The 15,406-nt window shown below is 41.0% G+C and overlaps 1 protein-coding gene across 2 annotated transcripts in view; it reads right to left on the bottom strand.

Moving 5' to 3' along the window:
• Positions 1–15,406, bottom strand: part of kndc1 (kinase non-catalytic C-lobe domain containing 1) — a 71,388-nt gene that overhangs the window by 27,113 nt on the left and 28,869 nt on the right. For both annotated transcript variants that reach the window (XM_079686882.1, XM_079686881.1), the window contains exons 4-16: positions 14,969–15,115; positions 13,283–13,400; positions 13,054–13,193; positions 10,999–11,613; positions 9,052–9,166; positions 8,487–8,558; positions 8,309–8,370; positions 8,049–8,207; positions 4,503–4,580; positions 3,551–3,635; positions 2,444–2,636; positions 1,124–1,809; positions 58–196 (exon numbers count right to left, since the gene is read on the bottom strand). In XM_079686882.1, the coding sequence (XP_079543008.1) occupies positions 58–196; positions 1,124–1,809; positions 2,444–2,636; positions 3,551–3,635; positions 4,503–4,580; positions 8,049–8,207; positions 8,309–8,370; positions 8,487–8,558; positions 9,052–9,166; positions 10,999–11,613; positions 13,054–13,193; positions 13,283–13,400; positions 14,969–15,115 (2,609 nt within the window). The remainder of the gene's footprint in view (positions 1–57; positions 197–1,123; positions 1,810–2,443; positions 2,637–3,550; positions 3,636–4,502; positions 4,581–8,048; positions 8,208–8,308; positions 8,371–8,486; positions 8,559–9,051; positions 9,167–10,998; positions 11,614–13,053; positions 13,194–13,282; positions 13,401–14,968; positions 15,116–15,406) is intronic.

Genomic DNA, 15,406 nt, shown 5'->3' with positions numbered 1-15,406 from the left:
GCCACCTTCCTATGAGTGTTCAAAATGAAGGAAGAAAGTGTCTGAGGTCCTACTCACAGTGTGGACGGGCTGTAGTTCACAAGGCAGTGCAGTACACCCAGCAAGTCTTCTTCCCAGTACAGATCCTTGAACCTCTCCTTCACAACACCGGCAAACATCTGGTACTGGAGGTCCTTCAACGAGAAGATATACTCCCCTCGGAAAAGAGAAACAGTCAATTTTCTAAATGAATGTGTTAACAGGTCAAAGCAGGATAATCGAGTGGGTCTTTGTTTTGTTGTATCACTGAAGAAAAGAAAAGCAGTCACCTTTTAAACCTTTAGGTATAGGGCATTCTCTGCAGCTTTTAGTGGATTGCTGTTCAAATCATTCTAGTTTGACGTCACTGCTGATGATTAACATATAAGTGGTGACCCTGACTTACATGATTGAATCATACTGGTCAAGTCATGCCTATAACTGACTGATCGTCAAATCATTATGTTTTTGGCTGTTTGCTTTTTGCTCATGGATCCCCCTCGGTTCAAGCTTTATTTAGCGAAGCTGGACACAGCTGTTTGCTTAATGTAAAGTGCTCAGACAGACAGACAGACAGACAGACAGACAGACAGACAGACAGTCTGTCGTAATTCTATTACCAACTTAAGCAATCTCCAGACCTAAGGTAAACAACAGGGAAGCAAAAAGTCAATCAATGAGAGAGAAGCAAAAAGCTGTTCTCACACATAATATGCTCCACACTACCAAACACAATGGATTTAAAGTAGTGCAGTGACAATGTATTTTTGTAGGTCATCCTTGAAGAAAGCATCCCGTGAAAACTATGAAACTTAACTTATGAAACAAGTTTTGTTCAGCAGGATAATTTCCACATATTAACACTACCTTGTGACTTTTGAAGCCTTAATGCCATCAGCAGCAATAAAAAGTCAACAAAATGCTATAAACAAACTTTATGAGGGTCGCTAGGCTGCACATCACCACCACTAATCTAAAGGCAGACTTTTATTGGCATTATGACATTTAGTAGTTTATTAGTCACTTGCTGGCAGCCGCCATTTTAATGACACACACACTTAATGAAACAATAATTAAATGATATGACATGTCTAAAGATACATACCCATAGTGACGTCCTCTTCTTGTCCATTGTCCAAATCCCCATCAATTGAAAACTCTCCCTTGAGGAAGTCAATCACCTCCTGTAGGGCAGGGTGGACTTTAAGGGGGGAAGAGTTTAAAGGAGACTGCTTCTCACTTTCTGGATTTGTTTGTCCATTGTAAGCTCTAAGAATACTGTGCTCCAGTGGGCTGTTAGAAATAATGGAGCTTCCATTGAAATAGGATGACGGTGGGCCATAATCCAGGGGTCCAGGCCTCAAAGGCATATTAACACAGTTCATAAATTGGCAATCTTTGCCTTTAGGAAGTGTGATTAGTCCCTGTAAAGGCTGTGGAACCATGGAGAGGTTTATATCCAACCCGAGGAGAGACTCTGGAGCCCTAATCTGCACAGGTACTAAGGAAAGATGTCCTGTTATGGGATCCTGACAGAAGAGATAGTTGTTGAAAACACCACAACCACTGAGGTGATCGGATAGCTGCGGGGGAAGAGAGACTTCAAGACAGGAAATATCAGGGAGAGTAGAAGAAGAGTTGACCAGCATGTCTTGGCTGGAAGTTACACTGGCGTGATAAACAGGTGACTCCTGCGTATGTAGATTTAGTTCAGTCTGTATACAAGTTGGGAACTGTGAAGTCAAATCAGGGCCTGTTTCCTCACTGCTGGTTGTGAACGCATCCGCAAACCTGAAAAATAAGCAACCCTATTAAGCTTATTTTTTTCCAGGATTAGATGAAATACAATTTCTAATTCTAACATCTAGTTTGATGACTAAAAAGGACTTTTTCCAAAGGACTAAATAAAGAGATATCTGACAAAGTTGAGAGAAAACATTTTTACTAAAACAAAAATCTAATGACTTTTCATCAAATAAAAATGGGCTGAAACGTCTTAAAGAACACTGGTAACAGTCAGCAGCCAAACAGCTGTCATAAAGACCTAATGCATGAACCCTATGCCCGCCGAACAAATATGGATGTTCCTGGCAAAAGTTAGGGATTAGGGTTGGCCAAATACCCCAAACTTACAAAGGGCCTTCTGTTGATTTTTTCAAAAATGTTGTTGACATAAATTTGTCAAAGTGTTGAGGCCCTAACCATCGGCCAGAATCAATGAACTTACAAATCCGGCTTTGGTTCTGGGGTCCCGTTGAAAATAAATGGGGTGCAGCCATATTCCTGTGGTCTGCTAATGACTTGCAGCCTCATTTTAACATTACATTATTTAACTTTTACCCAGAAATTTGCTTTTTAAAACAGATTATTCAGTGTCATTCAGAGTGGTATGGTTGTAATGGATATACTTTTCAGTAATATATACCCTTCAATGGAAGCCCCAAGGTGTTGTCTCTCCGCCTCTGAAAACCCTTCATCGGTTAGGATGATGGGGCTGAAGTGTGTGGCAGGGGAAGTGAAGGCTTCTGAGAGTTGGAGTTCCTTGTCCACTGGATAGCTGTGGGGTACAGGGCCAGGCACAGGAGCCAGACGGCTCTCAGTGGCCATGGGAACAAATCCTACACACAGTCACAACAATGCCATACAATATCAGTGATATTGTCTCATGCAATGCACCTCAGTAAACTACACAAATATATGGAAGTATTAGGAAGACTATAGAAGCCCATAAGGACTTTATTAAATTTAATATTTTAACTCTAATATAAAAAATATCCACAATAGTATTACACTTTCCCATATATGTAAATGTTATTCTATTTTAAATATAAATGCAATGTCAAGTTTGTATGACTTTTAAAGCAGTTGTACATTTTATTTTCAAGGTCACAGAGGACAAGGTTTAAATGTGTTTTTTTATTTGGAGATGAGAATGCAACACTGTTACCATTTGCAAGCAATATTTAAGTCAAAATCAAAATGGAACTGCAATTTTACGACCATTTCAAAATGAAAATGGCATTTCACATTTCATATTCAAAGACTTATCTTTCTGTAGGGTGGACAATATTTAAATGTTAAAATCAAATTTGACATAAATAATCATTTAAAATAAAAGAGCCCAAGCCGTATTAAAGTAATAATTAATAATTAATGTAATTAAAGACAGAAACTGCTGTACAATAAAGTTAAATGAAAATGCAAACTGGAAAGTAACATTTTCATTTTACTCTAAAAACTAACATACGAGGAAAAGTAAATTGCTATTGTGGAATATCATTTTCATTCATAATCATTTAATCAAGTCCCCTATGGGCTTCCGTACTGCTTCTCTGGCATGATCAAGGTTAGAAATTACATTTTTAAGGTAAAATAATTACGCAGGGCTAGGATTTCGCCTCTTGAAGCCTATTAATAACTAAATTATAACATCTTCCAAAAATGTAACACATTTAGTGTGAAATATACTATACATTTAAAAGGTAAACTATATTGCATGAGGGTCATCGATACTAAAGTAAATATGTCCTACCGCTGCTTTGTGAAGACTCTTCAAGTGAGCTTTGTTGAGTTTCAGATAAACTCAAATCCTCTGCAGCAATGGATTTTGAGGCTGTCTAAAAGAAAATAGAATTGGTTAATACAATATAGAGATATTATTTTTAAGAGTATACGGTGGCCGACAGATGCAAACGTGCTGCACCGCCCGAAAACACGTATATTAGGCAAAACACGCTGCAGCTTCAAAAACGACGCAATTATAAAACCTTGTTGTGCCAAAACTTGAAAAGTGCAGCGTTTACTAAAAGTGCTGCATATACAAAACCCTGCAAACACAAAATTCTGCAAATACAAAGCTCAAAACAAAACAGAAACCAGCTGGGACTGAAGCGCTTGTTGACGTTTGGGGATTGTAAAGTTGGCCAACTGTTACTGATCGCACAGTTAGTCTGTTTCATAGTTTTAAGGGGTTTTGCCGGTATATTCAAAATGACTAATACCGAGCCTACAGCAGATCTGCAATAATATTGGAAGGAAGGAATCATGTGATCACATTGTTAAAATAAGCAGATTTTTAGCAGACATTTTATGTGACTTCAGTCCCAGCTGTGTGCGTCACTTTTTATTGTCCCCGTTTCCGCTGTGTTTAGATCTTCTTGTTGAACATTTTGTATTTGCAGTGTTTCGTTTATGCAGCGCATTTTTGGTCAAGTTGTTGAATGTTTTCTAAATGCCGTACATGTGTTTTCAAGTTGGTGAAGATTTTTCTTTATTTGTTTAGGCACATATGTGTATGTGCATTGTTTTTGTAGCTGCATTGCGTTTTTCTTAATGGAAATGTTTTGGGCCGTTGTAGGGCGTTTGCACCTGTCGGCCAACATAAGTGGATGATTAAAAATAATCAAACTCAAATAGAAGTACTCTACAATAAATAAACAGAAATGTGTAAATGTATCTTTAGCGGAGAAAAAGGGAATGTTTACCGGGGGAACTCTGCGGATGAGGTTGTTCCATACAGTCTCAGCATTTATCCCTTGATAGGATAAGTAGTCACGACAGCTCTGAAACAGATCCACAGGAAAACAATAGTGATAACAGTACAGAACACACTTCACACGCACAGACACTACCAATGTTGGAATAAACTGTGCCCTGAAATAACTGTTGGAATAATTAAACATCTCGTATTTGAATAATAAATGTCTTACAAAATGAGTGGCAGCATAACAATAGGTACATTATTGGACTTCTTAAGCGAGTCTCTATTTACAAAAGCACTTTCACAAATCAGATTCTCTTTATTTAAATTGCAAGTGATGTTCTGAAAAGTGTATGTGTATTTAAATATGGCTCTTCTTCAAAGTTGTGCCGATTGTTATGCAAAAATCAAATAAAGCTTTATTTATAGGGAACATTTTCTATAATGAGATGCGATTGCAAGTGCTTTCAAGAGCAAAACATAAAGGGACACAGAAGGGCAAGATGAAATACAAATAAAATGTCTTTTTGCAATAACTTTTTTTCTAAAGCAAATTTCAGTTAAGCTTGCTGTTCTGTCTGCATTACAGGGATCTTAAAACCAAAACTAGGGCTGTCCACGGTGACACGTGCGATAACTCTGGAAACCGTACTGCGTAAAAAGAAAATGGACGCAGACTAATCTCCTTAGAAAGTTTGATGCAAAGTTGCTCCCGTACTTCCAGCCTGTTCTATCTCACACAGGCTCCGCCCTCTATTGGACTCTATGGGTACTACTCTTCATCAATGATACGCGAGCGTTCACACACTGAATTTGCATAAATGTAGCCGGCCAATCAGGGCGAGCCTACCTGAATGTGCACGCAGGCTGCACAGTATATAAGTCATCCTTTTCTCTTCAGCGAACGGGACAACACCTGAGAAAAGCATTCGAAACAAGTAAAAAGTATCTTACCTCCAGGCAAGCAAATGGAGTCGCCACTGCAGGAAACCCGGGCCTGTCTCTAATGCCCGGCTTAATAGCGGGCGCCGATCCCCACCAGCTCTGTTTCGAGTGCCTGGGACCAGACCACGCCGAAGACGAGCTCGAGGTGGTGGACGTGGGAGACCAGGAGATGGCCGAGGTGATGCCACCAACGTTCACCATCTCAGCGTTTGCTGAGGAGGAAGAAGATATCTTCGCCTCATTGGTGTCTGACACTTCCGTGTCCAGAATATGCGGAAGTCCACCGCACATGTCTGCCCGCCAGGACTTCCCCCTGGTGATGGCCATGGCGGCGGAACGTGTCGGACTACCACTGCCGCCAAAGCCGGTAAGCCGTTTACCGTCCGGCCCGCCCGGCGCAACCGGCTTTCGTCTCGCCCCTGTTGCCAGATACCTGGCAGTGTATGGAGGCGTCCTGGTAACAGCCACTGAAAGCGAGAGCTCCAGTGGCAGGAAAGGTAGGTATTCTGAGGGTGAGGGGCTGCACGGAGACCTCATATTCCGGCGTGTCCCCCATCGATGAGAGCCTGAGAATGCAGCGCCATTGTGAAACACTGTCCCACACTCGAGCCACCCCTGCTGTAACCCCAGTAAAGGAGGCAGCGGATGGGCGCGCTCACGTGAGTGTAATAAACTGCAGGAAGTGCAGTCTAAGTACTGTGCGTGTTCAGGGACACTATAGCCGGCGTGTTGCTGTCAGAAAACACACCTCACATGGTATAGTGGCTCCGATTAAATGCATTTCACTGTTAATGTGAAACACAGCGTTAATACGAAGGCGTGCGGCCCCGCAAGAGTGGCCGCGGTGCGTTCAAGGACCTCAGCGGAGGCTCGGCCCTTCCCATGTTAGTTCCCCATTGGCCAATCATCCTTCCATGGAAGGTTTGGCGGCGGAGAGGGCCACCAGAGAGCACCGCAGTCTTACCAGAGTTTCCGTTGCCGCTCGCTGAAGAGGGGGTAGGATGACAGTCAGGAGGTGTAGCTGCTTTATATACTGCGCGGCCTGCGAGCGCATTCAGGTAGGCTCGCCCTGATTGGCTGGCTACTATGCAAAAATTCAGTGTGTTTGGGATAGGCGACATAGGCGGTCGTCTAGGGCGCCAGATCTGGAGGGACGCTGCACTGACAGTTCTGGGAGGGAAAAAAACATTTTTGACCGTTGGTGCTCATCCTAATTTTCGGCCTTGATGTAACAACATTCATAATTAAGTAAATGTAACACCCTTTTCACCCCGGTTACACGTTTCATTTGCCCTGTACGATGGGCGCTGTAAGTGATGAAAGTGGGGGATGTTGGCTTATCAGGCACCCGCAGCTCACAGCCAAAGTGCGAGTGAGCGTGGGAGCGAGCGAGGGAGAGAGAGAGAGAGAGAGAGGGTGCACCGGTACCGGAGCTGTTGAGGGTTTAGATCAGTGGTTCTCAAATGGGGGTACGCGGACCCCTAGGGGTACGTTGGAGTACTGTAGGGGGTACGTGAGATTTATTTTATGTTACTGAAAAAAAAAAAGATAAATATACAAATTTTAGGAAAAGTAACGAAGTTTGAGCAGTGTGTGTTTTATATTAACAGTTACACATATTTCAAAACGAGAAGTGTAATAACTGCAGTTTGCCTCCCTGTCAGAATGACAAAGATCCACAGTGAAGCACAAGCCCATGTTTCTCACTAAATTGTAAGTACAACTTATTAACAAGATCAGTTCAATGCAACTAATGTCGTCTTAGTGTTATTGCATGATTCAAATTGGTTTGCCATGAATTTAGTGATGGATTGTAAACATTTGAAATGTAGCATTTAAGTGTTTCTCAGTTACATTGTTGTTGTTTTAATAAATCAGACGCTGATGCTGCAGCGCTGTGCTATCTCTCTCATCTCTTTATATAGTAATTTCATCCCTAACAAATACTTTTTATGCGCTGATCATGGGGTACTTGGCTGAATCTTTTTTTCAAAGGGGGTACATTATTGAAAAAAGTTTGAGAATCACTGGTTTTAGATAGTACTTTAGTCTAAGTTATCTCAGTGGGTCTCAAACGTCTTGATCACAATTTATGTAAACAAATATTTCCAAGGCACTCCTTTATAATTATTGGGATAAACAGGTTTGAAATCATTCCAATGTATACTATAGGACAGTAAAACAAAAATATCGTTTAAAACTGGAGAGATAAAAAAATATGTATGAATAAATAAATGTTAACTAGGTCAAATAAGATATGAATGAACAACAAAAATACAATAAGTTACATTTATTTTGTATTGGCTATGGTAGGTTATTTCTTATGTTCACATACTTATTTGATTATTAAAATGTAAACAGATCTTTTTCATATGGGTGTTTTAGAGTTGTATCCCCATCTAAAATCTCACCTCGGGCATCAAATTGGCTAGAACCAGCCCTGGATTTCTACACAATCTTACTCTTACCGCAATCGATGGAGTCGCCCTCTGCTGTATATTAAATGTAATGCAACTTTAGGGCAGTCTTCACTTTTTCGAACAGGAAGTTGCCGCCTGGGAACAACGACTGATTTTGAAAGAAAATGTTAAATTAAAAATAATACCCTTTTAGCCATGGCGATGGAAGGTCTCTCAATGGGCGTCCTGTTTGCCATCTCCAGCAGCAGTCTCTTCAGTTTGCGAGGCATCGCCAGCTTTTGATGAGGTGATAAACTGAACTTGGCTGCAGCCCAAAGAATAGCAGCAACCCCATACACACAAACCTGAGCCAAGACAGAAGAGAATAGAGGAGGGAAAACTTATAACCAAAGTAAATGATCAGAGAAAGTTAGTTTGTCACATAAACCAATTTGGTAAGACAAACCTTCTCGGTCACAATCCCATGTTCTTGATACTCGGGGGCAAGATAGAACTCGTCTCTGGATCCTGCGTAAAGAACACTAATTTAAGTTTACAACAGCCTCCAAAAACAGGATTTACTTTTGTAACATATCAAAAGACAGCTCCGAAGACTACACCGTAGGACACAAAAGTAAACCAACCTATGTTTTTAGGTTTCAAGAAAAGTACTTCTCCCTCACAGCCCACGTGCATCGTGTCCAGGCATAGATAGGCTAATGGAAAAGACAGAAATCAGAACAGATATTGCCAACAGAATTTAAGCCTTGCACATGATGAACGGAAGAAAATGTAACACTGGTACAGATTAAATACAGTAGATACTAGTGTTGTCAACGATTAAAACATTTTTAACGTGTTCACAATATTAAACACAAAACCAATACACGTGCAACTTTGTAATAAAAAATGCATGACTAGAGAAATCCGATGTATTTTTACTTTAACACAACATGATTTCTGATTCAATGTTGATACTCCTATGCAACTTCAAAAAATTGCACAAGGTTCCCATTGGAATTAGGAAGTAATTTTCTATTTATCGCTAGAGGTTTCCAGATGAATTTCGAGCGTTAATGAGCTGTGGTTGAGAGCCCTTTAGAGACATATGCAAAAGGATGTGTGCTCTTACTTTATATGTTGAGTTCTAAATTGTTCTAAAAGGAGTAGTTAATTAAACTGATTTCATGCATGAAATGATTTAATCACCTGGAAAATCGATGTAGGACTGCAGAGAGGAGAGGCAGGAGAAACCCAGAGCCCAGAGCTCGTTAACGGTCAGCCGCCGTCCACACCGAGTGAGAAGCTCCCTCAGAGAGATCCACTGGAGAGAGAATAAAGAACAGTTTCAAAGGAGATTAAGGGACAGGCTTTGGAGCCTAAATGTGCCTTATTGTAACTGTAACTCCAAATTCATTTTTCTGAGTTCTCTTCAGCAGTGATTTGTCTTATGGAAGTTTTTCTAAAGGCAATTGAAAAAATAACCTGGTGATACATTTCCTAAGTCTGATTCTGATCTTAATTGATTTCTCTACTGTGTTTATGACTTAAGAACATATGAGATTGAGGTGTTTGCCAATGTTATCGGAGATTCCCTCAAAAGGTTGCTGTTTTCACCTATGGAAACAATAAGAAAGGTGTTGCCATGGTGTAATGCATGTTTTGGCCACAAGGGGCTGAAGTGAAACACCAACCCATGTTATAAATTGTTTTCTTCCAGGTGACTATGACAAAGGGAATAGTTACATTTTGGAAGTTAAAACAAATGGTTGCATGTCCGTCTTGACCTTGAAAAAGTATATGCATCCATTGTAATAGAGCTTTAAAACCAGGAAAAGACACCATTTTATGATATTAAGTTATCCAAAATCTAAGTAATAATAAGCCTTATTTATCTTCATCAGTTTAGTGTTGATATATTTCCCAGCCCTGAGGGAATTAATAGGCTCAACTACCTCTTATTCAACAGTGTGGCCATCTGTTAGCACAGGGGTTCCCAACCTTTTTTCCCAAGAGCCCCCCCGAATGACTCCTATTGGAAGTTGCGCCCCTCCACACACACACACACACAAGGGGGGGGGGAAGGGGAGCAACAGCGGTAATTAAAGTCTCAAAATGCTACAACTACTGTCACAAACTGGATGATTGTGAAGTATTTTGTTAAAGGACGACAAAAGCGTAATTAAGGAGCACTATTGGAGTGACTTTGATGGTTATTGGACTCAGGATTAATTAATTTGGATTCCCGCTCTATGAAGAAATTAAAGGATGGCGCAAGTGGAAAGAATTCACGAAGGGATTAAAATGTTTTAAAAACACATGCTCAAAGTAAGCCGGATTTTGCCGATGTGTTTATGTGGATTCAAAAGTCGTAAATAATCTACAAAATGGAGGGAAACCGATCTGTTCGGAGCAACTGTGACAAATAATCCAACTGAAACCGGCATGGACAATGACTATATTTAAAAAATGCTCTTATCCAGAAAAGCCTGGTTTGGACACTTTACGGGCAGAAGAAACATTTCCATTAAAGAAAGAATTATACATTTCTGTCTTTTTATGCCTATAATAGTTACTAAGTTGAATTTTTATTAAAATTAATTAATCAATTATTTTTTATATTTTATTGTAATGTAGAGACAAGGCTGTTAGTGACAATCATGTATTGCGTTACAATTATATGTTAAAAAAAAAAAAAAAAAAAAGTCTGAATGATATTTGGACTCAAATCATCTGAGGCCTGGTGCTCTGCGATCTTGGGCGCGCCCCCCAGGCTGGGAACCACTGTGTTAGTACATGACCACACTTTTGTATTTAGGTCACATGATGACAAAGGACTCCAAACATGGACTAACAGCTTTTTATTTAGCTAAACTCAAGCTACTACTTATGGCATTTTAACGAAGACACCTTTATAAAAAACACTTTTCCCACTTCTGGACTGAGTTTGACCACCACCTTAAAGACTGTTTACTGTTTTTATGTTTCTCTTTCACGGCTACACTTATTTACAGACAGACGTTTTTGCATAGCTGTGCAGTGATTACATATTTGTGTAGGGTTCTAGGACTAATTTCTGCACCACTGTATTACATCACACAAGAGTGCAGAAAAAATCTGCCCATGTGGTCTGAGAACCAGCAGGCACTGTCTCACCTCATCCTGGGACTCTTCATTTAGGCACAGCATGCTTTTGGTCATGTAGTTGTCCGGAATGTAGAGGGTGTGGTTGAACGAGCTCTGGTCCTCAGAAGAGTCCTGCTCCATGTCCAGCTCCTGACAGGAAGTACCGGAAGACGCTGAATCCTGGGTGCAGTCCTTAGAATCACAATCACTGCCCCCCTGGACCTTTGTTTCCCCGCTGCAGAATGTCTCTGCAGCGTCCTCGTTCCCTCTGGACTCCTCCCTATGATCCTCGGTGTAGCTGTGGGGGTACGACTCAAAGGACCTGCCCCGGTCCAGTCTCGGCACTCTGTTGCTCCACATGGACTCGCAGCTCGAGTGTTCATCCGTTCCGATCTCTGTGAGGTCGGATACGGGTACGCTGATATCTCCGTGAGTTGGAGGGGAGAGACAGCGGGGGTTGTTGGAGTCTGGGACCGAGCAGGAGCGGTTCAGAGCCCCCCTCCCCCTGTTCAGCCTCTGATGGACCCTCCTCCGCACCGGGGACCTGTTCTGGGACCTGCAGTCCAACTCATCTGCCAAGGTGGTGCAGTCTCCATCACCTTCCATGTCCTCCGCCCACAGAGAGGAGTCCCAGCCCCGGCACACCTGCACATTGACAGGTAGAGTGTTTCAACTGAGGGCAAAAACAATCCTGATCACTAGGAATGAAAATGTATAAGATTTTAATTATTGATTCCATTATTGGTTCCTCTTGTCAATATGAATCTTTATTGATTCATTTATCAATTCCTGATGAATTGTTGGTTGTAGAAGTAGAACCTATTGAGGCTCAAGACAAACTATTATTTCACCAACGTTCTGAAATGATTTATTAGGGATTGTTTTGGGATTGGAATTAATACGATTTGATCAATACAAATGCCTTTATTGATTCCTTATATGGATCTGATTCTTTGTGGATTCATTTGATTCAAATGATTGGGTGGAAAAAGAGAATATATTAAAAGATCCTGACTTTATTTATTCCTACCACGTCCTCAATACATTAACTAATTAAGGATTTTACTACCACTTACATTGTTAGTCACGATCTGTTTGTGTTGTTCTGTTTTATTTTGAAAGGTGTTCACCCCCAGTCTTTTGTCTCTGTCTGCTTCCTGTCTCTGTGTTTGCCCTCCTGTCTGATTACTGATGCTCTTCACCTGGTGTGTTCTTCCTGTCCTGCCCAGCTGGGTCTTGTCCCCTGATTAGTTTTGAATGTATTTCAGTTCTGGTTTTCTGTTGGTAGCAGTGGGATTCTTGAGTCTTTCACAAGGGAGTGAGCCTTGAAATGAAGGGAATTTTCAGTTTGAAACATTTGTCTGTCCTGCACTTTGGTCCAACCTGCTCTGCTCACCTTGACAATTGATTCCATTAAGAGATCTGATTATTTATATATGTATTTAGTGATTCTTGATAAGTTGAAAAAGAGAACATACATTGCCGTGTGTAAATCGAGAAGATTTACACACGGCATCTCGTGCACGTCTGTCCGTCCTGGGAGAGGGATCCCTCCTCTGTTGCTCTCCCTGAGCTTTCTCCCATGTTCCCCTTTAAACTGTGGGTTTTCTCTGGAAGTTTTTCCTTGTACGATGTGAGGGTCTAAGGACAGAGGGTGTCGTATTGTCATACTGATATTCTGTACAAACTGTGAAGTCCACTGAGACAAATGTAACATTTGTGATATTGGGCTCTATAAATAAACATTGATTGATTGAAATACTACAGAGAGATGCTGTATGAGAAATCAATGCGATTTTGGAAAATTGCACAATTTAAATCTCTTTTAGTAGACCTCAACAATGGCATTATGATCAGTAGAAATGGCCATGACATGGGACCTTTAAAGTATTATCTTATCTGATTCTTTATCAATTCCTAGTATATATTTCATTAATGTATAACTTAAAACAGGAAAAAGAGAACATATTGTACTGTAGACAAACTCTTTTATTAGTCCTTTCTTTTTGCTGCAAATACTAAAATCCTTTATTCCACATAGCAGCAGCTTCCTAAAAATGGCTACAGCTACACATTGACACCTACCTGCTGCCTGGACAGACCGTTAGCTTTAACAGAACTCTCGACACACTGGTCTTTGGTGTGATCGTCAGAGCTCAGTCTCTTAAGCAGACCTCTGGGTTTTGGATGCTGCCACCTCGCCTCCCAGGAGCCTTCCTGTCCGTCTGCGGATGTGCAAACAGATCAATTAATACCAGGAGGGATCGCAGCAGAGGCCAAACAGTGACGTGGGGATACAGATGATGAAAAGCACCTTGAAAGGTTGACACTGATTCTATGGAGAGCACGCGTCGGCCAACAGAAGACAGTTTCCGGCACACAGCTGCAGAGGAGGTATGAGGCAGCCTTGCTTCAGCCAGACAGAGGATGTCCTGTGGGAGTATTAACTTGCACGTTTTTGTTATTCTTATTTTTAAGTAATTGTTACTTAAATGTTCTCACTGTAACTGTCACGGAGTGATTTGCACTGACACAGCATTCCCACTCGATGCTGCTAAAGAGCGCTGACTCACTGAACACAGTGCCAATGAGATCACTTAATAGTCATGAGAGAAAAGTGGAATTAAATCAAAGCTAAAGGCATCATTGTGTTTAATGTGTATATTACAGCCTTTAATATGTGTACGCAAGAGCATTTCACACATATATACGTGAGCGTTTCACATATCTGTCACATAATTACCTACCAGGGCTGAGCACACCCTCTTGCTCATGATGACCCGCTCAGGTGGATCATTTTTGCCCATGTTGCCCATGTTTTTTTTAAGGTATTTTGGAAGTCCTTTGTGGTTGTTAAAATAAAGTGTATTGTTACTATTTAAAAAAAAAAGATTGAACCAAAGCTGCAATAACCACTAATACTTACATTTCAATTGGCTTCATTTTAAACCTTATTCTCTAATTTATCATCCACTTAAATTGCATCTTGACCTTGATCATGGTCACATTTGTTACGTAGCACATTCAAAACAATAACAGCTGACCAAATTAATTTAAAATAATTTACTTTTCATACAATAATTGCGGCTCAACAAAAGCTAAAGTCAAGGTTCGAAGCCCAATTCACATGGCAATAAAAATGGAAAATCAGTGTCTCGGCAGCTTTAAATTAATAGATAAGCTAGTCCAAGGATTGTGGGCAGCCTTCACAAAGGAACCATCCCTTTTTTTTTTGCATATGGATTTTGGAACATCCACAAGCAGCTGGTTCGTCGACCTCTAATGGATGTATGCAAGAGTTCTGCTAAGGTGGATCATCCAGCCCAAATCTTTATTCACAAGCAATATCTTAATCAAGCCTGAAACCGACAGGAAGCCAGTGGAAGGAGGCCAATACCGGCATTATGTGATCACACTTTCCTTTCCCAGTTGGAATATGTTATAACTGCAGATAACAAAGACACGACTGTTCTCCACCCACATACAAAGAATTACAGTATTCTGACTGAGAGGTAATAAAAGCATCTCTTAAAATACTTTAGAGGTGATCTCTTAAAGTGGCAATATATTTAACTTAAATCATTATAAAGTATATGGCTGTAGTAACGTTGCGCAGTTTGATTGGAGACAGAAGGTAGTTCAAATTCGAAAACAGAAAGTGTCCTGACAGCGACACCAACCACTATCCCAATTTGAAATGCTCGGGAGTTGAAGAGCTTCCCGTTTCTGCTTTAACTGAGAAAAGCTACCTCTGATAACTGAACTAAGCGTGTTTAAGATAAGGACCTGTAAAAAAAAAAGATTCTTAACAAAAGGCCGTTTGTGAGAAGCCAACAGTACAACTAAACACTTGTTATATTTCATAAAATTCACTCCTCTTTTTCTTGTTACCATGACAACCAAATAGTTCAAGAGGGATCTCTGGTTATTCCACACACATTTTCACACCTTTCTATAAATCATTATGGCAGTTAAGAACAGTCAGCAGGGTTTTTTATACCTGCAGGAGAGGCCTGTCCTCCGGCTTCTCCTCCTGCATCTGCTCCAGCAGCCTCTGAATCTCTTCCCCCAGCTCCGCCTCCAGCTCTGGCTCGATGACAAAGTTCAGAGCGGCAGTGAGCGTGGAGCCCAGAGAGTAAACATGGCCCTGCAGCCGGGGATATAGAGGAGAAAACACAGTCAGGTACAGAGATCTGAATCCATACAGAGGCTTGGAAAACACAGGGTCTTACCATCCTGGGTAGTAATTGTCATGACAGAGCTTTTGTTTTGTTTTGCAGCAAAGCCTTTGCTACAACCACAGGGGATATTATAGTCTGCTCTGAGGCAGCAGCGGATTTGAACCAGGTGCTTCTGAGTTCACATAACCATCACTCCCTATATTTGAAGTGGACTGCACCCATACGTATGTGGCAAACTCATTTGCAAGGCGGATCCC

This window comes from Notothenia rossii, assembly GCF_949606895.1.
Source record: "Notothenia rossii genome assembly, chromosome: 6".
NCBI lineage: Eukaryota > Metazoa > Chordata > Actinopteri > Perciformes > Nototheniidae > Notothenia > Notothenia rossii.
This window is presented reverse-complemented; position numbering and strand designations above follow the sequence as displayed.